The 23,989-nt window shown below is 45.1% G+C and overlaps 1 protein-coding gene across 15 annotated transcripts in view; it reads left to right on the top strand.

Moving 5' to 3' along the window:
* The window catches only part of LOC139411391 (calcium/calmodulin-dependent protein kinase type II subunit gamma-like), a 116,722-nt gene that overhangs the window by 57,593 nt on the left and 35,140 nt on the right, over nt 1-23,989 (top strand). For all 15 annotated transcript variants that reach the window (XM_071157801.1, XM_071157731.1, XM_071157739.1 and 12 more), the window contains exons 4-9: nt 10,662-10,716; nt 11,486-11,551; nt 15,479-15,551; nt 18,453-18,555; nt 20,948-21,031; nt 21,112-21,206. In XM_071157801.1, the coding sequence (XP_071013902.1) occupies nt 10,662-10,716; nt 11,486-11,551; nt 15,479-15,551; nt 18,453-18,555; nt 20,948-21,031; nt 21,112-21,206 (476 nt within the window). The remainder of the gene's footprint in view (nt 1-10,661; nt 10,717-11,485; nt 11,552-15,478; nt 15,552-18,452; nt 18,556-20,947; nt 21,032-21,111; nt 21,207-23,989) is intronic.

Genomic DNA, 23,989 nt, shown 5'->3' with positions numbered 1-23,989 from the left:
CAAACATCCTGGTAATCTGTCTGGCCCCGCAGCCTTGTGTATGTTGACCTTTTCAAAGGTCTTACTCACGTCTGCTACGGAGAGCGTGATCACACAGTCGTCCGGAACAGCTGATGCTCTCATGCATGCCTCAGTGTTGCTTGCCTCGAAGTGAGCATAGAAGTGATTTAGCTCATCTGGTAGGCTCGTGTCACTGGGCAGCTTGCGGCTGTGTTTCCCTTTGTAGTCTGTAATAGTCTGTAAGCCCTGCCACATCCGACGGGCGTCGGAGCCGGTGTAGTATGATTCAATCTTAGCCCTGTATTGACGCTTTGCCTGTTTGATGGTTCGTCGCAGGGCATAGCAGAATTTATTGTAAGTTTCTGGGTTAGAGTCCCGCATCTTGAAAGCTGGTCGGGGTATGTACGTACAGTCACTGTGGGGACGACGTCCTCGATGCACTTATTGATAAAGCCAGTGACTGATGTGGTGTACTCCTCAATACCATCGGAAGAATCATGGAACATGTTCCAGTCTGTGATAGCAAAACACCACTTTTTTATAGACCGAGTCACTGGTGCTTCCTGCTTAAATTTTTCTTGTAAGCAGGAATCAGAAGGATAGAGTTGTGATTGGATTTACCAAATGGGGGGCGAGGGAGAGCTTTGTTCGCGTCTCTGTGTGTGGAGTACATGTGATCTAGAATTTTTTTCCCTCTGGTTGCACATTTACCATGTTGATAGAAATTTGGTAGAACTGATTTAAGATTCCCTGCATTAAAGTCTCCGACCACTAGGAGCGCCGCCTCTGGGTGAGTGGTTTCTTGTTTGCTTATGTCCTTATACAGCTGACTGAGTGCGGTCTTAGTCCCAGCATCTGTCTGTGGTGGTAAATAAACAGCCACAAAAATTTAGCTGAAAACTCTAAGCAAGTAGTGTGGCCTGCAATTTATCACAATATACTCTACTTCAGGCGAGCAAAATCTAGAGACTTCCTTAGATTTTGTGCACCAGCTGTTGTTTACAAATATGCACAGACCCCCACCCCTCGTCTTACTGTGCTGTTCTATCTTGCCGGTAAAATGTATATCCCGCTAGCTGAATATCCATGTCGTCATTCAGCCACGATTCCGTGAAACATAGGATAATACAGTTTTTGATGTCCCGTTGGTAGGATTTCGTGATTGAGAAGGATTTATTTAAGCTTTTATATATTTAATCACATTCCCAATGGGTCAGAAATTTACATACACTCAATTAGTATTTGGTAGCATTGCCTTTAAATTGTTTAACTTGGGTCAAACATTCAGCTTCCCACAATAAGTTGGGTGAATTTTGGCCCATTCCTACTGACAGAGCTGGTGTAACTGAGTCAGGTTTGTAGGACTCCTTGCTCGCACACACTTTTTCGGTTCAGTCCAGTTCTGTCCATGTTCTATAGGATTGAGGTCAGGGCTTTGTGATGGCCACTCCAATACCTTGACTTTCTTGTCCTTAATCCATTTTGCCACAACTTTGGAAGTATGCTTGGGGTCATTGTCCATTTGGAAGACCCATTTGCGACCAAGCTTTAACTTCCTGATGTCTTGAGATGTTGCTTCAATATATCCACATAATTTTGCTCCCTCATGATGCCATCTATTTTGTGAAGTTCACCAGTCCCTCCTGCAGCAAAGCCCCCCCACAACATGATGCTGCCACCCCGTGCTTCACGGTTGGGATGGTGTTCTTTGGCTTGCAAGCCTCCCCCTTTTTCCTCCAAACATAACAATGGTCATTATGGCCAAACAGTTATATTTTTTGTTTCATCAGACCAGAGGACATTTCTCCAAAAAGTACGATCTTAGTCCCCATGTGCAGTTGCAAACCGTAGTCTGGCTTTTCTATGGCGGTTTTGGAGCGGTGACTTCTTCCTTGCTAAGCGGCCTTTCAGGTTATGTCTATATAGGACTGGTTTTACTGTGGATATAGATACTTTTGTACCTGTTTCCTCCAGCATCTTCAAATCCTATCAAATCAAAGTTAATTTGTCACGTCCGCCGAATACAACTTGTGTAGACCTTACAGTGAAATGCTTACTTACAGGCTTTTACCAGTTGTGCAAAAAGGTATAAGGTGAACAATAGGTAAGTAAAGAAATAAAACAACAGTAAAAATACATATACAGTAGCGAGGCTATATACAGTAGCGAGGCTATAAAAGTAGCCAGGCTACATACAGACACCGGTTTGTAAGGCTGATTGAGGTGGTATGTACATGTAGATGTGGTTAAAGTGACTATGCATATACCGTGCCCTGCGAAAGTATTCGGCCCCCTTGAACTTTGCAACCTTTTGCCACATTTCAGGCTTCAAACATAAAGATATAAAACTGTATTTTTTTGTGACGAATCAACAACAAGTGGGACACAATCATGAAGTGGAACGACATTTATTGGATATTTCAAACTTTTTTAACAAATCAAAAACTGAAAAATTGGGCGTGCAAAATTATTCAGCCCCTTTACTTTCAGTGCAGCAAACTCTCTCCAGAAGTTCAGTGAGGATCTCTGAATGATCCAATGTTGACCTAAATGACTAATGATGATAAATACAATTCACCTGTGTGTAATCAAGTCTCCGTATAAATGCACCTGCACTGTGATAGTCTCAGAGGTCCGTTAAAAGTGCAGAGAGCATCATGAAGAACAAGGAACACACCAGGCAGGTCCGAGATACTGTTGTGAAGAAGTTTAAAGCCGGATTTGGATACAAAAATATTTCCCAAGCTTTAAACATCCCAAGGAGCACTGTGCAAGCGATAATATTGAAATGGAAGGAGTATCAGACCACTGCAAATCTACCAAGACCTGGCCGTCCCTCTAAACTTTCAGCTCATACAAGGAGAAGACTGATCAGAGATGCAGCCAAGAGGCCCATGATCACTCTGGATGAACTGCAGAGATCTACAGCTGAGGTGGGAGACTCTGTCCATAGGACAACAATCAGTCGTATATTGCACAAATCTAGCCTTTATGGAAGAGTGGCAAGAAAGCCATTTCTTAAAGATATCCATAAAAAGTGTCGTTTAAAGTTTGCCACAAGCCACCTGGGAGACACACCAAACATGTGGAAGAAGGTGCTCTGGTCAGATGAAACCAAAATTGAACTTTTTGGCAACAATGCAAAACGTTATGTTTGGCGTAAAAGCAACACAGCTGAACACACCATCCCCACTGTCAAACATGGTGGTGGCAGCATCATGGTTTGGGCCTGCTTTTCTTCAGCAGGGACAAGGAAGATGGTTAAAATTGATGGGAAGATGGATGGAGCCAAATACAGGACCATTCTGGAAGAAAACCTGATGGAGTCTGCAAAAGACCTGAGACTGGGACGGAGATTTGTCTTCCAACAAGACAATGATCCAAAACATAAAGCAAAATCTACAATGGAATGGTTCAAAAATAAACATATCCAGGTGTTAGAATGGCCAAGTCAAAGTCCAGACCTGAATCCAATCGAGAATCTGTGGAAAGAACTGAAAACTGCTGTTCACAAACGCTCTCCATCCAATCTCAGAGCTCGAGCTGTTTTGCAAGGAGGAATGGGAAAAAATTTCAGTCTCTCGATGTGCAAAACTGATAGAGACATACCCCAAGTGACTTACAGCTGTAATCGCAGCAAAAGGTGGCGCTACAAAGTATTAACTTAAGGGGGCTGAATAATTTTGCACGCCCAATTTTTCTGTTTTTGATTTGTTAAAAAAGTTTGAAATATCCAATAAATGTCGTTCCACTTCATGATTGTGTCCCACTTGTTGTTGATTCTTCACAAAAAAATACAGTTTTATATCTTTATGTTTGAAGCCTGAAATGTGGCAAAAGGTCGCAAAGTTCAAGGGGGCCGAATACTTTCGCAAGGCACTGTATGATGAACAGAGAGTAGCAGTTAGTAGTAGCGTAAAAGAGGGGTTGGCGAGTGGCGGGACACAATGCAGATAGCCCGGTTAGCCAATGTGCGGGAGCACTGGTTGGTCGGCCCAATTGAGATAGTATGTACATGAATGCATAGTTAAAGTGACTATGCATATATGATAAACAGAGAGTAGCAGCAGCGTAAAAAAGAGGGGTTGGGGAAGGGGGGGGGGGGGGTTGGGGGGGCACACAATGCAAATAGTCCGGGTCGACAGTTATTTTTTATTTTTTTAATGTTTATTTTACCCCCTTTTTCTCACGAATTTTGTGGGATCCAATTGTTAGTAGTTACTGTCTTGTCTCATCGCTACAACTCCCGTAAGGGCTCGGGAGAGACGAAGGTCGAGAGCCATGCGTCCTCCGAAACACAACCCAACCAAGCCGCACTGCTTCTTAACACAGCACGCATCCAACCCGGAAGCCAGCCGCACCAATGTGTCGGAGGAAACACCGTACACCTAGCGACCTGGTCAGCGTGCACTGCACCTGGCCCGCCACAGGAGTCGCTAGTGCGCGATGAGACAAGGATATCCCTACCGGCCAAACCCTCCCTAACCCGGACGACGTTAGGCCAATTGTGCGTCGCCCCATTGACCTCCCGGTCGCGGCCGGCTGCGACAGAGCCTGGGCTTGAACTCAGAGTCTCTGGTGGCACTGCGATGGAGTGGCACCACCCGGCCAGGTCTCTGACCTCCTCCCTATAGGCTGTCTCGTTGTTGTCGGTGATCAGGCCTACCACTGTTGTGTCATCTGCAAACTTAATGATGGTGTTGGAGTCGTGCCTGGCCATGCAGTCGTGGGTGAACAGAGAGTGCAGGAGGGGACTGAGCACGCACCCCTGTGAAGCTCCAGTGTTGAAGATCAGCGTGGTAGATGTGTTGCTACCTACCCTCACCACCTGGGGGCGGCCCGTCAGGAAGTCCAGGATCCAGTTGCAGAGAGAGGTGTTTAATCCCAGGATCCTTAGCTTAGTGATGAGCTTTGAGGGTACTATGGTGTGAAAGCTGAGCTGTAGTCAATGAATAGCATTCTCACATAAGTGTTCCTTTTGTCCAGGTGGGAAAGGTCAGTGTGGAGTACAATAGAGATGGCATCAACTGTGGATCTGTTTGGGCGGTATGCAAATTGGAGTGGGTCAAGGGTTTCTGGGATAATGGTGTTGATGTGAGCCATAACCAGCCTTTCAAAGCACTTCATGGCTCTATACGGGTCTATAGTCATTTAGGCAGGTTGCTTTTGTGTTCTTGGGCACAGGGACTATGGTGGTCAGCTTGATACATGTTGGAATTACAGACTCTATCAGGGACATTTTGAAAATGTCAGTGAAGACACCTGCCAGTTGGTCAGCACATGCCCGGAGCAAACATCCTGGTAATCTGTCTGGCCCCGCAGCCTTGTGTATGTTGACCTTTTCAAAGGTCTTACTCACGTCTGCTACGGAGAGCGTGATCACACAGTCGTCCGGAACAGCTGATGCTCTCATGCATGCCTCAGTGTTGCTTGCCTCGAAGTGAGCATAGAAGTGATTTAGCTCATCTGGTAGGCTCGTGTCACTGGGCAGCTTGCGGCTGTGTTTCCCTTTGTAGTCTGTAATAGTCTGTAAGCCCTGCCACATCCGACGGGCGTCGGAGCCGGTGTAGTATGATTCAATCTTAGCCCTGTATTGACGCTTTGCCTGTTTGATGGTTCGTCGCAGGGCATAGCAGAATTTATTGTAAGTTTCTGGGTTAGAGTCCCGCATCTTGAAAGCTGGTCGGGGTATGTACGTACAGTCACTGTGGGGACGACGTCCTCGATGCACTTATTGATAAAGCCAGTGACTGATGTGGTGTACTCCTCAATACCATCGGAAGAATCATGGAACATGTTCCAGTCTGTGATAGCAAAACACCACTTTTTTATAGACCGAGTCACTGGTGCTTCCTGCTTAAATTTTTCTTGTAAGCAGGAATCAGAAGGATAGAGTTGTGATTGGATTTACCAAATGGGGGGCGAGGGAGAGCTTTGTTCGCGTCTCTGTGTGTGGAGTACATGTGATCTAGAATTTTTTTCCCTCTGGTTGCACATTTACCATGTTGATAGAAATTTGGTAGAACTGATTTAAGATTCCCTGCATTAAAGTCTCCGACCACTAGGAGCGCCGCCTCTGGGTGAGTGGTTTCTTGTTTGCTTATGTCCTTATACAGCTGACTGAGTGTGGTCTTAGTCCCAGCATCTGTCTGTGGTGGTAAATAAACAGCCACAAAAATTTAGCTGAAAACTCTAAGCAAGTAGTGTGGCCTGCAATTTATCACAATATACTCTACTTCAGGCGAGCAAAATCTAGAGACTTCCTTAGATTTTGTGCACCAGCTGTTGTTTACAAATATGCACAGACCCCCACCCCTCGTCTTACTGTGCTGTTCTATCTTGCCGGTAAAATGTATATCCCGCTAGCTGAATATCCATGTCGTCATTCAGCCACGATTCCGTGAAACATAGGATAATACAGTTTTTGATGTCCCGTTGGTAGGATTTCGTGATTGTACCTTGTCTAATTTAATGTCCAATGATTGCACGTTGGCGAGTAGTATTGACGGTAATGGCAGCTTCCCCACTCGCCCTCTCCGGGTCCTGACCAGGCATCCGGCTCTTTGTCCTCTGTGCCTGCGTCGCTTCCTCTTGCAAATACCGGGGATGTCGGCCCTGTGGTGTGTTTGGAGAATGTCTTGTGCATCGTCCTTGTTGTAGAAAAAATCTTTGTCTTATCCGAGGTGATTGTCTGTGTGTTGTTCTGATATCCAGAAGCTCTCTTTTGCCGTAAGATATGGTTGCATAAACGTTATGTACAAAATAAGTTACAATTGATGCAAAAGAAACCCACTTAATAGCACAATTCGTTGGGCGCCCGTTAAACTGCTGCCATTTCTACCGGCGCCATTTTACTACTTCACAAGGTCCTTTGTTCTGGGATTTATTTGCACTTTTTGCACCAAAGTACGTTCATCTCTAGGAGACAGAACGCTTCTCCTTCCTGAGCGGTATGATGGCTGCGTGGTCCCATGGTGTTTATACTTGCGTACTATTGTTTGTACAGATCAACGTGGTACCTTCAGGCGTTTTGAAATTGCTCCAAAGGATGATCCAGACTTGTGGAGGTCTACGATTCTTTTTCTGAGGTCTTGGCTAATTTCTTTTGATTTTCCCATGATTTTCCCAAACGAAGAGGCACTGAGTTTGAAGGTAGGCCTTGAAATACATCTACAGGTACACCTCCACCTCAAATGATGTCAATTAGCCTATCAGAAGCTTCTAAAGTCATGACATCATTTTCTGGATTTTTCCAAGCTGTTTAAAGGCACAGTCAACTTTGTGTATGTGAACTTCTGACTCACTGGAATTGTGATACAGTGAAATAATCTGTCTGTAAACAATTGTTGGAAACATTACTTGTGTCATGCACAATGCATATGTCCTAACCGACTTGCCAAAACTATAGTTTGTTAACAAGAAATTTGTGGAGTGATTGAAAAATGAGTTTTAATGACTCCTACCTAAGTGTATGTAAACCTCCGACTTCAACTGTATGCTCCTTAAATTCTCCTCTCCAGTGAGGAGATGGGAGAGGTGGGACTTGCAGCGCGTCAGGCATCAAGAATAGAACCAAGTTCTATTTTAGCGCCTGGCTACGCAGACGCTTCGTTGACGCGCGTGAGCTGTTAAGATTAAATGTTTGACTAACATGTATGTGTACATTTATTTTGCAATGCGAGTGGTGTGGTCGGCATGTAAACTACAGCTAACTAGCACTGCAGTGCATAAAATGTGGTGAGTATTTGACTCAAAGAGGAAAACAATAGTTGAACAATTTTGAACAAATTCATTTCTTTGGCTATGATTATCCAACACAACACTGGAACTCTTCCAAGTCAAAGTACACTTTTGGTTTTACTCATTTATTGCCACCTGCTAAGCTGTAATGGCCAAACTGTAACTGCTGTACTGCATGATTGTAGCGTGTTAGTTATATTAGCTATGTTGTCTATGACGTTACTTTAGCTAATATGGTGACCACGATGTAGGCTGTGTGTAACAGTTATGATATGGTTGGGCTTGGAAAGGTTTTTTCACCTGGTCACATACAGCTAACGGGTTGTGCATTGAAGTCCACAAGCAAAGGGAGAAGGTGAAAGGAGGAGAGCGTGTAGATGTGAGAAGGAATACAACTTGGCTGCTATGAAAGTGAACTGTTTTACATGTGATCAGGGGTGTATTCATTCCGCCGATTCTGTTGAAAAGGTTTCTTAAACGGAAGCAAACAGAACGAAATGGAGAAAAACGTACCTGAATTTGTCCAATAGAAACTTGTTTGCAACTGTTGGACTAATGATTACACCCTAGATCAGCTAGATGCAGGCAAGAGTGTGCAAGGCAGTATTGAATGTGTCACTATCTGTCCGTGTGTCCGTGAAAATTTGAGTATCATGTAGTAGCCTTAACCTATCGATGTTACATTGAGCTGGGTGAATAGAACATGAATGGCAGTCATCCAATATGCTGTAATAGAAATAATGCCATGCTCATGAAAAAAAAGAATTGTCCTCCGTCATCTTAAACGGCACCAACCGCCACTAATGCAGGTGTGTGTTTGTGCGAGTGTGTGCAATGTTTGAGTGTGTATGTGAGGTATGTGTAACAGGAATGTAAATTTGTGAGATTTGTGTTGGTGGTTAGCTGTGTGGCTGAAAACGGGGGCACTGTGTGTGTGCGGTGTGTGTGTGTGTGTGTGTGTGTGTGTGTGTGTGTGTGTGTGTGTGTGTGTGTGTGTGTGTGTGTGTGTGTGTATGTGTGTGTGTGTGAGCAGGTGGGTGAGAGCAGGTGGGTGTGAGCAGGTGGGTGTGAGCAGGCAGCAGCAAGCAGGCCAGTGAGACAACATGTAATTACACTTTCAAAGCCATAGAGAGAAAGGGGGATAGGTAGGGAGGGTGGACCGGATAAAGCGAGGGAGGAGAGGACGAAAGAAGAGCATACCACAGCATGAATGCCTCTTCTCCTACTGCCTGACTATATTAATGAGCTTCACCCAGTCACATCTTCAAACTACACACGCAAGCACCTACTTCCTTTTTCTCTCTTCCTTTCTTTTGCATTTTTAGTTTTGCTTTCACTTGCTTCTCGTTACTATCTTCCCTCTTTTTGCATTCTCCTCTCTTCGCAATTGCTTTTTCCTTCTCTCTCATCCTCTTTCTGCTCTCTCTCTCTCTCTCTCTCTCTCTCTCTCTCTCTCTCTCTCTCTCTCGCTTTTTCCTTCTCTCATCCTCTTTCTGCTCTCTCTCTCTCTCTCTCTCTCTCTTTCCTTCTCATCATCTTTCTGCTCTCTCTCTCTCTCTCTCTGTGTGTTCTCCAGCGGCATCTCATTCTGCGGGTCCACCCGCCCTCCCCATCTGTCTCTCACCTATCCCCTTCTTTCTATCACTTTCTCTGTTTCCCTTGTCTGTCTGTCTGTCTGTCTGTCTGTCTGTCTCTCTCTCTCTCTGTTTCCCAGATTGTTCTCTGTCCCCTAAAGCACACTCCTTCTCTCCATCTCTTTCACTTCACCTCACCTCACCTCTCTGTCAAAGGGACAGCTTGTCATGTTTTCTGCTTGGACTGCAGATAAACTCCTAACAAAGGGAGCAATTGAGAGAGAAAGGTAGAGAGAGGGGGAGGGAGGAATGGAGTGCACTGCCACTGGCAGGGCAAGCTAATTCATTCCAACACACACTGACTCTCTGCCCCCTCACTGTGGCATCTTAGCTCCCTTTTGCTCTCTTTTTGCATCATAAACACACGTGACAGACATTGCAGGCCTATACACACATGACTCACACACACCACCTACCCTTGATACGCACTGTTGGCCTTCACATCCTATCAAACACAACTAAACACTCTCTCTACAGTACAGGAACACACTTATGCAGGCACATGTTGACTCACAAACACACATCCTGTATGGTTGCTCACCATCGGGTGCCATGAGCGATTTTAGACGATGTGTTGAGGGACATATCACTAAGCCCCAATGCTTTGAATGGCGTTAGCATTGGAAGTCTGTGTGTTCCCAGTGGAAATCCTGGTATTCCATGGTGAGCACAGCAGCTCAGTGGGAACGTCTACATTATTCCCCTCTGTTCCCACAGAGGCATGCCAGGCATGGGTGCGTGTGTGTCATCCATCGGAAAAGGGGTGGATCATTAGGATTGGGAATGTTCGGATCTCATTGCGTCTGTATATCACTGAGGTGTTCCTGACACATACAGTATGTGTTAGTACAAACTTGATCTCTTACGCCACACATGCCACATGCTAACACATCGTGTGTATTATACTGGCCACTAAAGACCGTGAACAGACATGCTACAGGACGTAAGTGGCAGTGCAATGCTACTCCCACTGACACCTGCTCCTGTCACCTGAATGAAGTGGAGTAACCTCCTACCCAGAAGGGGCTTCACTTCCACAGCCAGAGGCAACAGGGGATTGAGGGAGTGTGCGTTTGCCCACGCAAATATCTTGCTTTCCAGGAATTGTAGGTCACAATGTGGCACAAACAAGCTCTCACTGTCCTAAGTGCGTCCCTGGGGCTCAGGGCGGAAGCGGAGTGGGTAATTGACGAGGCGAGAGACAAGGAGATAAGAGATGACTGTTATTTAACTCTCTTCTCTGTTTCTCTCCCTGTGTGTCTGTGTGTCTGTCTGTCTGTCCCACAGTACGACTACACGAAAGTATCTCAGAGGAAGGCTTCCATTACCTGGTCTTTGACCTGTGAGTATACTGATACCTGTCAGCCGGTCCCACTGCTGTCTCTGGCACGTATACTCTCACAACTCTCATACTTAATGGTGCTTACTGCTTATAACACCAGAGAATACAACGTGGCTTTGATTCCTACAGAGGCCACATGTAATGACTATGTGTATTAGTTCATTAAGTCTGCTGAATGACCATATTATTATCATGAGTACATCTAATACCCAGAACCATCTGAAATGTTTATTTCTTTAGTTACAGTAACACCTACTTTGTTGTTGTACTCCAGAGGCTGTGATGGTGTGTATGGGTATCAGCAGTGGTGTACACCAGTGTTAACCATCTCCAGTCCCTGAGTACCCCTCCCCCCCATTTTTTGTTGTGGTCTTAGACAAACTCGAGGCCTGGAGTTGGGAAACACTGGTGTACACTGAGAGTTTTATGTAGAACACACAGTCTAGTGGGTCTGTTCTGACAGGGTGAGAGGATAAGGTGACACGCACGGTGTCCCCACAGGGCATTCAGAGGGCACATTTTTGGGTTACACCCTAGCCCCAATTGTTGGCAACATCCTTACTCAACCAAAACATCTACTTCATTGTCTTAGACTATGTTGTCTTTTGCATAAATCATGCATTTATGTGTGTGTGTGTGTCCAGTGGAACATGCTCTATCTGGGCTGTGTTTCCTGTTGTCTCTGGTAGACTGGGTGTTTGCCATCATACCATCATGGTTCCAGACTGGTGTCCATGTGTCAACTAAGCTGTTGTTTCTCTCCTCCCAGTGTCACCGGTGGAGAGCTGTTTGAAGACATTGTTGCCAGAGAGTATTACAGTGAGGCCGACGCCAGGTGGGAACACACACACACACTCCTGTGCACACACACACACACACACACACACACACACACACACACACACACACACACACACACACACACACACACACACACACACACACACACACACACACACACACACACACACACACACACACACACACACACGCGCATGCATACATACATACATACATACATACATACATACATACATACATACATTATACAAACACACTCTCCTATATGCACACAAACAGTACCAGTCAAAAGTTAGGGCACACCTACTCATTCAAGGGTTTTTCTTTATTTTTACTATTTTTTACATGGTACATCAAAACTATGAAAGGACACATATGGAATCATGTAGTAACCAAATATAGTTTATATTTGAGATTATTCAAAGTAGTCACCCTTGATGACAGCTTTGCACACTCTTGGCATTCTCTCAACCAGCTTCATGAGGAATGCCTTTCCAACAGTCTTGAAGGAGTTCCCACATATGCTGAGCACTTGTTGGCTGCTTTTCCTTCATTCTGCGGTCCAACTCATCCCAAACCATCTCAATTGGGTTGAGGTCGGGTGATTGTGGAGGCCAGGTCATTTGATGCAGCACTCCATCACTCTCCTTCTTGGTCAAATAGCCCTTACACAGCCTGGTGGTGTGTTGGGTCATTGTCCTGTTGAAAAACAAATGAAAGTCCCACTAAGCTCAAGCCAGATGGGATGGCGTTTCACTGCAGAATGCTGTGGTAGCCATGCTGGTTAAGTGTGCCTTGAATTCTAAATAAATCACTGACAGTGTCACACGCACAGCACCCCCACACCTCCTCCTCCATGCTTCACGGTGGGGACCACACATGCGGATATCATCCGTTTACGTACTCTGCGTTTCACAAAGACACTGCGGTTGGAGCGTAACATTTCAAATTTGGACTCATCAGACCAAAGGACAGATTTCCACCGGTCTAATGTCCAATGCTCATGTTTCTTGGCCCAAGCAAGTCTCTTCTTCTTATTGGTGTCCTTTAGCAGTTGTTTCTTTGCAGCAATTCCACCATTCACGCAGTCTCCTCTGAACAGCTGATGTTGAGATGTGTCTGTTACTTTATTTGGGCTGCAATCTGAGTTAACTCTAACTTGTCTTCTGCAGCAGAGGTAACTCTGGGTCTTCCTTTCCTGTGGTGATCCTTGTGAGAGACAGTTTCATCATAGCACTTGGTGGTTTTTGTGACTGCACTTGAAGAAACTTTCAAAATAATGATGCACTGTCATTTTCTCTTTGCTTATTTGAGCTGTTCTTGCCATAATATGGACTTAGTCTTTTACCAAATAGGGCTAACTTCTGTATACCTCCCATGCCTTGTCACAACACAACTGATTGGCTCAAACGCATTAAGAAGGAAATGAACTTTTAGCAAGGAACAACCCGTTAATTGAAATGCCTCATGACTACCTCATGAAGCTGGTTGAGAGAATGCCAAGAGTGTGCAAAGCTGTCATCAAGGCAAAGGGTGGCTACTTTGAAGAATCTCAAATATATACACTTTTTTTGGTTACTACATGATTCCATATGTGTTATTTCAAAGTTTTGATGTCTTCACTATTAGTCTACAATGTTGAAAATAGTAAAAAATAAAGTAAAACTCTTGAATGAGTAAGGGTGTCCAAACTTATGACTGGTACTGTATATAGTACAGTACACACTATCATTCTACATCCATGTTGAGAACACACAACACTGCAACTGTTGCCCCCAACCTATGTTTGTTTGCGTCTCACTTGGCTTCCGTTGAAACACAGCTGTGTCTATATCATAACATGTACCTTTGTAAACCTTTGTACATATGAACTTAATATTGGCAAATACATCTTCTTCTTCACCACATGGACATTGTGTATAACTATACAGTACCACACTCATGCTTTCCTCCCTAGGGTGAGCATTGTCCTGGCAGGGTGTTTGTGTGCCGTGTGGGAGAGAATGAAACTTGGTGTGGGTCAGGGGTGAGTGTGGCTCTCAGAGGGGGAAGGAAGCTGCAGTCAGCATGTGGACATTATGGAGGCTCATTGCTCTGTTCTGGCTGCAAAGAGTTTCTGGGGTCGGGCTCAACCACGTTGCCTGAGCTGCTCATTTAATCAAGCAGAAGAGGAAGAGAGTGAATATGATAGATAGGGTGAAAAATGCCTCTGGGAGTGTGACTCCTCACTAGTACACAGAGACGAGAGGGAGATGCAGAAACAGAGGGACAGGGAAAGAGACTGGATAACCAAGAGAGGGTGAGGAAAAGAGGAGAGGGGACAAGGAGGGGGGAGATAAAGAATGTGGGTAGAGTGAGAACAAATGTGTATGGAAGAGAGTGAAGGGGAAATGGGGTCTGAAAATGTGTGTGTGTGTGTAGGCCCATGTCTCCCTGAGACTGAAGGAGGGAGGAAGGGAGAGAGGGCAAGAGACGGGGAGACTTTATTGGGGAAAGGCAGTTCTGGTGCCTGTGTAGTGGAATGGAATGCAGGGCACAGATTTGGCCAAATTTGGACACAAGACATGCTTTTCTCCTGATTACACGGCCTCCTAGGACCCCGTCTCTCATAGCATCCACTCTCCTCTCTCTCTCTCTCTCTCTCTCTCTCTCTCTCTCTCTCTCTCTCTCTCTCTCTCTCTCTCTCTCTCTCTCTCTCTCTCTCTCTCTCTCTCTCTCTCTCTCTCTCTCTCTCTCTTTTTATTGTACTTTCCCTCTTCTCTTTTCTTCTTCCTCCACTTTTAACCCAGTCTGACTAGATGGAAAGGGGCTGTTGTTTTTAAGGCTTGATTGATGTAAAACAGCACATTAGTGGCTGCCCAGGTCTGTTTTTAAGAAATACAATGTGTTAGAGAGTATCAAACCCACTTCTCCTCACACATACTGAAGTTGATAATGACCTTATTCACTATGGCAGTTGTGGTGAGTCTACAGATGAAATCTTTGGTAATGTAGCCCAAATAGGTGGTTGTTTTTACCCACAGATCGTGGAAAACTGCAGATAAGTCACCTTGGCAGTTGCCGGCAATGTTTAGAGTAGGGCCAAAAAGCAACAACTTCAGTATTACTCGACCTTTGCCTTAAAACTCCATTGGAGGGGTAGGCTCATCTAGATGGAATATAACTGCGTGTGTGTAATTCGTCCAGCCAGATTGTGGGGAGGATATGACAGATGTGAGGTCGACAGTAGGAAATTTGCCTTGGCGCTGAGGGGACATGCTAATATATCTGCTGTCTCGCAGGCTTTTGGGTTCAAAGAAAACAGAGCTATTAGGGAAAAAGGGCTGAGGCTAGCGAGGTTCCTCTGGCTCCACACAGAGTCCTCTGCACAGTTGCTCTTCCTCTGTCTTTCTCAGCATCCCTCTGTCTTTCTCAGTCTCCCTATTTGCTCTCTTTCAGTCTCTCTCTGTCTGTCTGGCTCTTTCTCGCTGTTTTTCTCTTGGCTCTCTCTCTGTCTCGCTCTCTCTGTCTGTCTCGATCAGTCTATCTCTCGCTGTCTCTCTCTCTGTCTGTCTCGATCAGTCTATCTCTCGCTGTCTCTCTCTCTCTGTCTGTCTCGATCAGTCTATCTCTCGCTGTCTCTCTCTCTCTCTCTATCTCTCGCTGTCTCGCTGTCTCTCTGTCTCCCTCTGTCTGTCTCTCTCTCTGTCTCTCTCTGTCTCCCTCTGTCTGTCTCGATCAGTCTGTAGTTGTAGTTCTGTAGTTGTGTTTCTAATATTAAGAATCAGCAGTAGTCATGAATGGGATTCATTTAGTGAATCTCAAAGTGCTCAAACAGCAAGGGGAAACTCACCTCATCTGATCCATAAACCAGTGGTTTCCATTAGTTCCTACCCCTGACTGTGTCAGTGTGTGGTGGGTGTGATGTGTCTGCTGTGCATTGATGTGTGCGTTCTGTGTTCTGTGTCTCCTCTCTCTGCAGCCAGTGTATCAATCAGATCCTGGAGAGTGTCCACCACATGCACCAGCATGACATTGTGCACAGGGACCTCAAGGTGAGTAATCCATCACCATGGCAATGTGCAACACCTGTTTGGGGGGGGTGGGCGTCATCATGCCCCCAATACGTAAGCCAATGAAAACTCGCACAAAATTGCACACACGTGAGCAAATGAAAAAATAATAATTCGGACGTCAGAGAGAGTGACTGGGCTGGTGCTGATGAATTGTGGGTAGAGGCACTGAGCCAGACAGTGCATTTCAGGTGATTACCATCCCCCAGCCCGTCACTTTTTTTTTTCTCTCTCTCTCTCTCTCTCTCCCTCTCTCCCTCTCTCCCTCTCTCCCTCTCTCTCCCTCTCCCTCCCTCCCTCCCTCCCTCCCTCCCTCCCTCCCTCCCTCCCTCCCTCCCTCCGTATCTCTGACGAAAGCAGACGAACACCATTTGGCTGCTATTTATAGCCAGGGTGACATCACAGCGAATAGACTGGCTAGCCTGGCTAGCCTGGTGATACTTATCACCATACTCCAGTATTAACAATAGGACACACTTCAAAGAGTTATTTTGTTTTTGTTTAGGTGAAAAACAGACCCATGCTTGACATTAAGGCATGCTTACCTTTGTCAAGAGCAAGCCGTTTACGTGCTCTAGTCTACAAGATGAATGTTGAACATCACAGAGTGCCACAATGTACAGCTCTTATAAACACGGCACTGAAAGCATTGTTACCGATACTACTACAACTGCATCTTGTATCAACACCATTATTCTGAGTACATTTACCAGTAAAACCATCCGTCATTCAGCTGGGAGGTGTTCCATGAAACTCAAATGCATTGTAACTACTGTTGCCATCAGATTGAGAGCCCTCCAACGCAGAGACCAGTAGTAAGTGAAGGGGAAATAATGAAGTGTGTGTGTGTTTTTGGTTTTACTATCCTTGTGGGGACCAGAAGTCCTCACAAGGATAGTAAAACAAGGATAATTCGGATAAGTGGGGACATTTTGCCGGTCCCCACAAGTAAAAAGGCTATTTTAGGCTCAGGGGTTAGTGTTAGGGTTGCAATTAGGGTTAGGGGTTAGGTTTAGTGTTAGTGTTAGGTTAAGGCTTAGGGGACGTAGGATTTTGAATGGGAATCAATTGTTTGGTCCCCACAAGGAGAGTAAAACAATTGTGTGTATGATATTTGCTGTTACCATGGAGTGAGGCCTCGGCCCCTCCATGCTATGTTTTATGCTATGTCCTGTGGACATTTTAAAGGAAGAGAGGGGGCCAGTTGCACTAGAGACATAGATAAAGACGAAGGGCTCTATTTTCAATTGACGTTAAAGGCAGCATTAGTGTCAAACACACCTTTGCAATTTCATCATGTAAAAACTGTCACACAGTTGTCACACCTGGCAGCCCCAACGCCAGGTTCGGCCATTTACCTGTTAGACATCAGCAAGCTTGCGCTCAGATGGGAGGGGTTGGAAATAGGTGTGTCCTTAAAAACATGATCCAAAGGGCTAATTTCAGGCTGTGCTGGTAGGGATATTTAAGACCAACCAAAAGCAGTTGGTTATGAATTTTGACAGCAGAAACACAGACTATCCAGCCGTGACGCACACTGCCAATATGAGCATGGAACAGAAGAAAGTCTTTGTTTCTGGCCATTTTGAGCCTGTAATCGAAGCCACAAATGCTGATGCTCCAGATACTCAATTAGTCTAAAGAAGGCCAGTTTTATTGCTTCTTTAATCAGACCAACAGTGTTCATTGCAAAAGGGTTTCCTAATGATCAATTAGCCTTTTAAAATGATAAACTTGGATTAGCTAACACAACGTTCCATTGGAACACAGGAGTGATGGTTTCTGATAATGGGCCTCTGTACGCCTATGTAGATATTCCATAAAAAATCAGCCGTCTCCAGCTACAATAGTCATTTACAACATGAATAATGTCTACACTGTATTTCTGATCAATTTTATGTTATTTTAATGGACAAAAAAATTTGCTTTTCTTTCAAAAACAAGGACATTTCTAAGTGACTCCAAACTTTTGAACGGTAGTGTACATGGAGGGAAAGAAGAGATGAACACCACCAAACACACCCCCAAACACACACACACACACACACACACACACACACACACACACACACACACACACACACACACACACACACACACACACACACACACACACACACACACACACACACACACACACACAAAGAGACTATCACAATGGGCTGGCTGCCTGCATGGCATCTCCAGAGGCTGAATTTCTGAAGGTAAACAAGGGAAGAGAAAAGGGGAGGAGAGAGGTGCTGGTGGCAGCCGGGTTACCATGGAAACCTGTATGACGTCACACTGCTGCAGCGCCAGTGTAGAGACTAATTCATCCCGACGGTTGTCATCTCTCGCGCTCTGTCTCTCCTCTGTCTGTCTACTCCCTCTTTCTCTCTCCTCTGCCCTTTACCTCTTTCTCTGTTCTCCAGGTCTCTATTGCACTCTGTCTCTCTCCCACTCTCTTTCTCTCTGTATCCCTCTCTCCTGAGAGAGAGACTTAGCAAAAGTGTCACGCGCCCGTCGCAGCATGAATCAAACTGAGCCAGGCCCAAAAGGGCCCTCGGCACCGCATTGAAGCTCATACCCAATTACATTCACGCCCCTCTCTGACCCCCAGTGGTACACTCCATGTATGTCCACCCACTTCTGACACACATGTCTTTTAGTGATTCATGCCTGTCTTCATTTTCACCTTCAGTACATTTTTTTCATGGAATTTCTGAGCGAGATACGGGTCATGTTTTGCGGTCAGCGTACATGGACCTCACAGTTCCGTTGAATGACTCAACTCTGTCTGTGACTTTTATATTATAGCCTCTTGAAGGAGTTTGTTCTTCAATTAGTTTCGCCTCATTGATTGATTCTCTTTATCTGTCTCTGTGGTTTTGCTCTGGTCTGTAGCCAGAAAACCTGCTCCTGGCCAGTAAGCTGAAGGGAGCTGCAGTGAAGTTGGCTGACTTTGGGCTGGCCATCGACGTGCAGGGAGACGAGCAAGCATGGTTCGGTAAGATGGGTGATCAGTACACTGGGCTTTAATGGTAGTGTCACTGATCTTACTACTGCAGTCCTCTGGGCTAATGACAATTCTTTACCTCCTCCTTTCTCCTCCCACTCATCCCTCTCCTCTTTCTGCATTATCATTTGCTCATCTCTCTGCCTATCCTCCCTCCATCTCTCACTGACTGGCATGATGTCACTTGGCTATTTGCACATCAAAGTAGTGAGGTCAGAAGTTGTTCAGTATTGATAGTAGGGCTCCTCACCTTTAATCGGAGACCTATTTGATTTGTCCCTCCCGTGTCTACCTTTCAAGTCAGAGCAGTTTGAACCTGTCACTTCCACCAGACCCCAGAGAGAAACCAGGGCCAGCAGGCCTTCGCTGAGTACCCACATACATTAATATGTGTTTATTAGATCAGTGTAAAGGAATCAGCTCCAAATTGGCAGAATTGGTTTTATCTTGCCAAAGTGCCCACTCCAGGGACAGACTGGACATCTCTGAATGGAAGCCTGGCTGGTTCCTTGGTGTCAGATCAGAATGCTACTCATTAATACTGCCCTACCAAGAAAAAGAGCAGTAACTGCACATTTGGTCAAAAATGGGTTATTTACATTTTTTTATACATTAAATACAGTTGAAGTCGGACGTTTACATACACTAGTTTTTCAACCACTCCACAAACGTCTTGTTAACAAACTATAGTTTGGGCAAGTCAGTTAGGACATCTACTTTGTGATTGACACAATTAATTTTTCCAACAATTGTTTACAGACAGATTATTTCACTTTCACTAATTCACTGTATCACAATTCCAGTGGGTCAAACGAGTCCTATATCGACATAACCTGAAAGGCCACTCAGCAGGAAAGAAGCCACTGCTCCAAAACCGCCATAAAAAAAGCCAGATTACAGTTTGCAACTGCACATGGGGACAAAGATCGTACTTTTTGGAGAAATGTCCTGATGAAACAAAAATAGAACTGTTTGGCGATAATGACCATCATTATGTTTGGTGGAAAAAGAGGGAGGCTTGCAAGCCGAAGAACACCATCCCAACCGTGAAGCACGGGGGTGGCAGCATCATGTTGTGAGGGTGCTTTGCTGCAGGAGGGACTGGTGCACTTCACAAAATAGATGGCATCATAAGGAAATTTACGTGAATATATTGAATCAACATCTCAAGACATAAGTCAGGAAGTTAAAGCTTGGTCGCAAATGGGTCTTCCAAGTGGACAAGGACCCAAAGCATACTTCCAAAGTTGTGGCAAAATGGCTTAAGGACAAGAAAGTCAAGGTATTGGAGTGGCCATCACAAAGCCCTGACCTCAATCCTATAGAACATTTTTGGGCAGAACTGGAAAAGCGTGTGCGAGCAAGGAGTCCTACAAACCGGACTCCGTTACACCAGCTCTGTCAAGAGAACTGGGCCAAAATTCACCCTTATTATTGTGTGGGAAGCTTGTGGAAGGTTACCTGAAATGTTTGACCCAAGTTAAACAATTTAAAAGGCAAATACTAATAAATACTAATTGGGTGTATGTAAACTTCTGACCCACTGGGAATGTGATGACAAAAAAAAAGCTGAAATAAATCATTCTCTCTGCTATTATTCTGACATTTCACATTCTTAAAATAAAGTGGTGATCCTAACTGACCTAAGACAAGGAATTGTTACTAGGATTAAATGTCAAGAATTATTAAAAACTGAGTTTAAATGTACTTGGCTAAGGTGTACATAAACCTTCGACTTCAACTGTACATGCTTTATCATGTGGACAAATATCAAAATATCCTGTTGTGTTATGGAGAAAATGGGGGTTCATGTTAGCAGGATGAGCAAAAAGTTCAAGTGAAACCAAGGAAAAAGTCAGTAACTTCCATCACACACGTCAGTTATTGCCTTTTACCTTGGTTTCACTGAGCTTTGATCTACGGTGTCTACGGTAAACCTTGGTATTATTTATTGTTCTTTGCTGATACAAGTCTCAAACTATATGACACTGACAGCCACATGCCAATAAATATACTAACACGAGATTGTATTAAAAACAAATCGTCATGTAAACATATTCCAGTATTGCAATCCTGTATTCCAGGGTGTAACAAGCAAGAAGGCGGTAACTGCCGTCTAGGGTCAAAGGTCATGTCAGAGGTCAGGATCATTATGAATAAAAAAGTACCTCATAGTAAGATAACCACATCTCCAACGATCTACCTACAATTAATTTGGCTGGACAATAAAAAAAAACCTCTCAGTTTCACTGTGGGGCAGAGTAGAGCTCTCCTGAATGGGGATGATAGAACGCTGTGTTGGTACACTTCTCTTGCAATGTCTTTACATTAGATCCTAGACTTTGTTGTTTAATTCCTTTTGACACGTTATTTGCTGCTGTAGGTTTTGCAGGCACTCCAGGCTACCTCTCTCCAGAGGTCTTGAGGAAGGACCCCTACGGCAAGCCGGTGGATATCTGGGCCTGTGGTGAGTGACTCCCTCCTTCAATATGTGCGTGCGCGTGTGTGTGTGTACTAAACCCCCCCCCGTGTGTGTTCTGTGTTCAGGTGTGGTCCTGTACATTCTCCTGGTGGGCTACCCTCCCTTCTGGGATGAAGATCAGCACAAGCTCTATCAGCAGATCAAGGCTGGGGCCTACGATGTGAGTAGTGACCATCTGCCCCCCTCCCCCATCTCTGTTTACCATTCACCTCTATGGGATTAGAACAGATTTGTGTGTGCATGATTATATTATGTTGAATTCACTGAGAGACCAGTGTGTATGTATGCATGCACGTATGTTGCATGCACGTGTTTTTTGCTTGCGCTCGTGGGTGTGTACGTTTGGATGAGGCCTTGGGAAAGAGAGAAGAAGGATGGAGGAATGGAGGGAGGGAGAGCTGTAGGGAATCAGCGGAGTGGTGTTGGGAAGCAGCGGAGTGGTGTTGGGTTGGGCTTGAAGGAGCTTTTAGCAGCACTCAGGCCATTAACACTAAACTGATGGGAGGAGAGGGGAAAGAGCTCAAAAGAGAGTGTGTGCCTGTCTGAGTGCATACATACCCTTCAGGTCCCCGTAACGACCCAAACGGTCCCGGTCCAGATTTTGCTCTCGTTAATTTTTAATTGGCTGCGATAGAGCTGTGTTTTCTGCCCATTGAGGCTGTCAGAGCGACCCTCTGCAGTTACTAACCTAGGGGGAGGGGCCTAGGAGACTCTACAGCACTGTGGCAGCCCCAGGATACAACTCAAAAGGAATACAAGCTAACAGGGATGCTCTGATGTGTATACATGCAGCAGGACTGTGTTTTGTATTCTTTCTGTATACCTTTGGTTTAGGGCCTGGGAGAGCTGGTTCTACTAAATCAAATCTAATCTTATCCGTCACATACACATATTTAGCAGATGTATCTAACAAGTAGCTGTAGCATCTAACAAGTAGCTGTTAACCAGCTAGTTACTAACTACCTCCTAATTCAGGTTCATATGTGTTACAACTGGGTTGGAGCAAATTCCTGCACAGCTAGTAGCTCTCCAGGAGGATGGTTGGCCACCTCTGGTTAGCACTGTATTCAACACATACAGTCCACTCATGTCTTGACCATTGTCTTATCAGATCTGATTGGGTGAGGTGTAATGCAACTGAATAAACATGGATTGTTTTTGGCTTCAGTAATTGATTTGAAGCAATCTTTTCCGATGCGGCAATGTCCAAGTACGCCCCGACTTTCAATTTATGATTCAATTTATTTATATTTGTATCTAGTTTAATTTGCTGTCTGAAAGCACCATTCAGTTCAATTATATTTCCTCATAAGTCCTCGTAATTAGATAGCAGGCTTCGTTGTTTGGCATATCTGCAATGTGGGCAGATTTTTTTTGCGCCCTGAGAGAATGTGTGTACTCTCTTTGTGTGTGTTTGTGTGTCTGTGTGTGATTGCAGTGTGTGTGTGTGTGTACGTGTGCACACACGGGTGCGCGTGTGTACCCATTTCTGGTGTGCATGTTTGTTTGTAATGTGTGTGTGTGTGTTTGTAATGTGTGTGTGTGTGTGTGTATGTGTTTTTATAATGTGTCTGCGTGTGACGGAGAGCTGCAGTCTGGAAGCAATGTGATTATGAGGACCAGCCAGGGCATTAGTTTGGGCGGCCGAATGAAGCGGAAAGGCCCACCATGACCAGCACTACCTCCTCCTCCTCCTCAATATCTCTACCATAGTACTCACCAATTCAACGAGTCTCAATCACAAAGAGCCTCGTGCTGTGGTGTGTGTTGAGCTACAGTGCCATCGGAAACTATTCAGACCCCTTGACTTTTTCCACATTTTGTTACATAACAGCCTTATTCTAATATTGATTCAGTAGTTTTTCCCCCCTCATCAATCTACACACAATACTCCATGCTAATAAAAAGTGAATATCATATTTACATAAGAATTCAGACCCTTTACTCAATACTTTGTTGAAGCACCTTTGGCAGTGATTACAGCCTTGAGTCTTCTTGGGAATGTCACTAGAAGCTTGGCACACATGTATTTGGTGAGTTTCTCCCATTCTTCTCTGCAGATCATCTCAAGCTCTGTCAGGTTGGATGGGGAGCGTCGCTACACAGCTATTTTCAGGTGTTTCCAGAGATGTTCGATTGGGTTCAAGTCCGGGCTCTGGCTGGGCCACTCAAGGACATTCAGAGACTTGTCCCGAAGCCACTCCTGCATTGTCTTGGCTGTGTGCTTAGGGTGGTTGTCATGTTGGAAGGTGAACCTTTGCCCCAGTCTGAGGTCCTGAGTGCTCTAGAGCAGGTTTTCATCAAGGATCTTTCAGTACTTTGCTCTGTTTATCTTTGCCTCAATCCTGACTAGTCTCCCAGTCCCTGCTGCTGAAAAACATCCCCACAGCATGATGCTACCACCACCATGCTTCACCATAGGGATGGTGCCGGTTTCCTCCAGACGTGATGCTTGGCATTCAGGCCAAAGAGATCAATCCTGGTTTCATCAGACCAGAGAATCTTGTTTCTCATGATCTGAGAGTCCTTTAGGTGCCTTTTGGTAAACTACAAGCAGGCTGTCATGTGCCTTTTACTGAGGAATGGTTTCCGTCTGACCACTCTACCATAAAGGCCTGATGGTGGAGTGCTGCAGAGATGGTTGTCCTTCTGGAAGGTTCTCCCATCTCCACAGCGGAATTCTAGAGCTCTGTCAGAGTGACCATGGGGTTCTTGGTCACCTCCCTGACCAAGGCCTTTTACATATATATTTTTTTTACCTTTATTCAACTAGGCAAGTGAGTTAAGAACAAATTCTTATTTTACAATGACGGCCTACCCCGGGCCAAACCCTCCCCTAACCTGGACGACGCTGGGACAATTGTGCGCCACACTTCTCTCCCGATTGGTCAGTTTGGCCGGGCGGCCAGCTCTAGGAAGAGTCTTGGTGGTTTCAATCTTCTT

This window comes from Oncorhynchus clarkii, chromosome 1 (assembly GCF_045791955.1).
Source record: "Oncorhynchus clarkii lewisi isolate Uvic-CL-2024 chromosome 1, UVic_Ocla_1.0, whole genome shotgun sequence".
NCBI lineage: Eukaryota > Metazoa > Chordata > Actinopteri > Salmoniformes > Salmonidae > Oncorhynchus > Oncorhynchus clarkii.
Note: the sequence above shows the minus strand (reverse complement) of the source record. Positions and strands in the feature narration are given on the sequence as shown.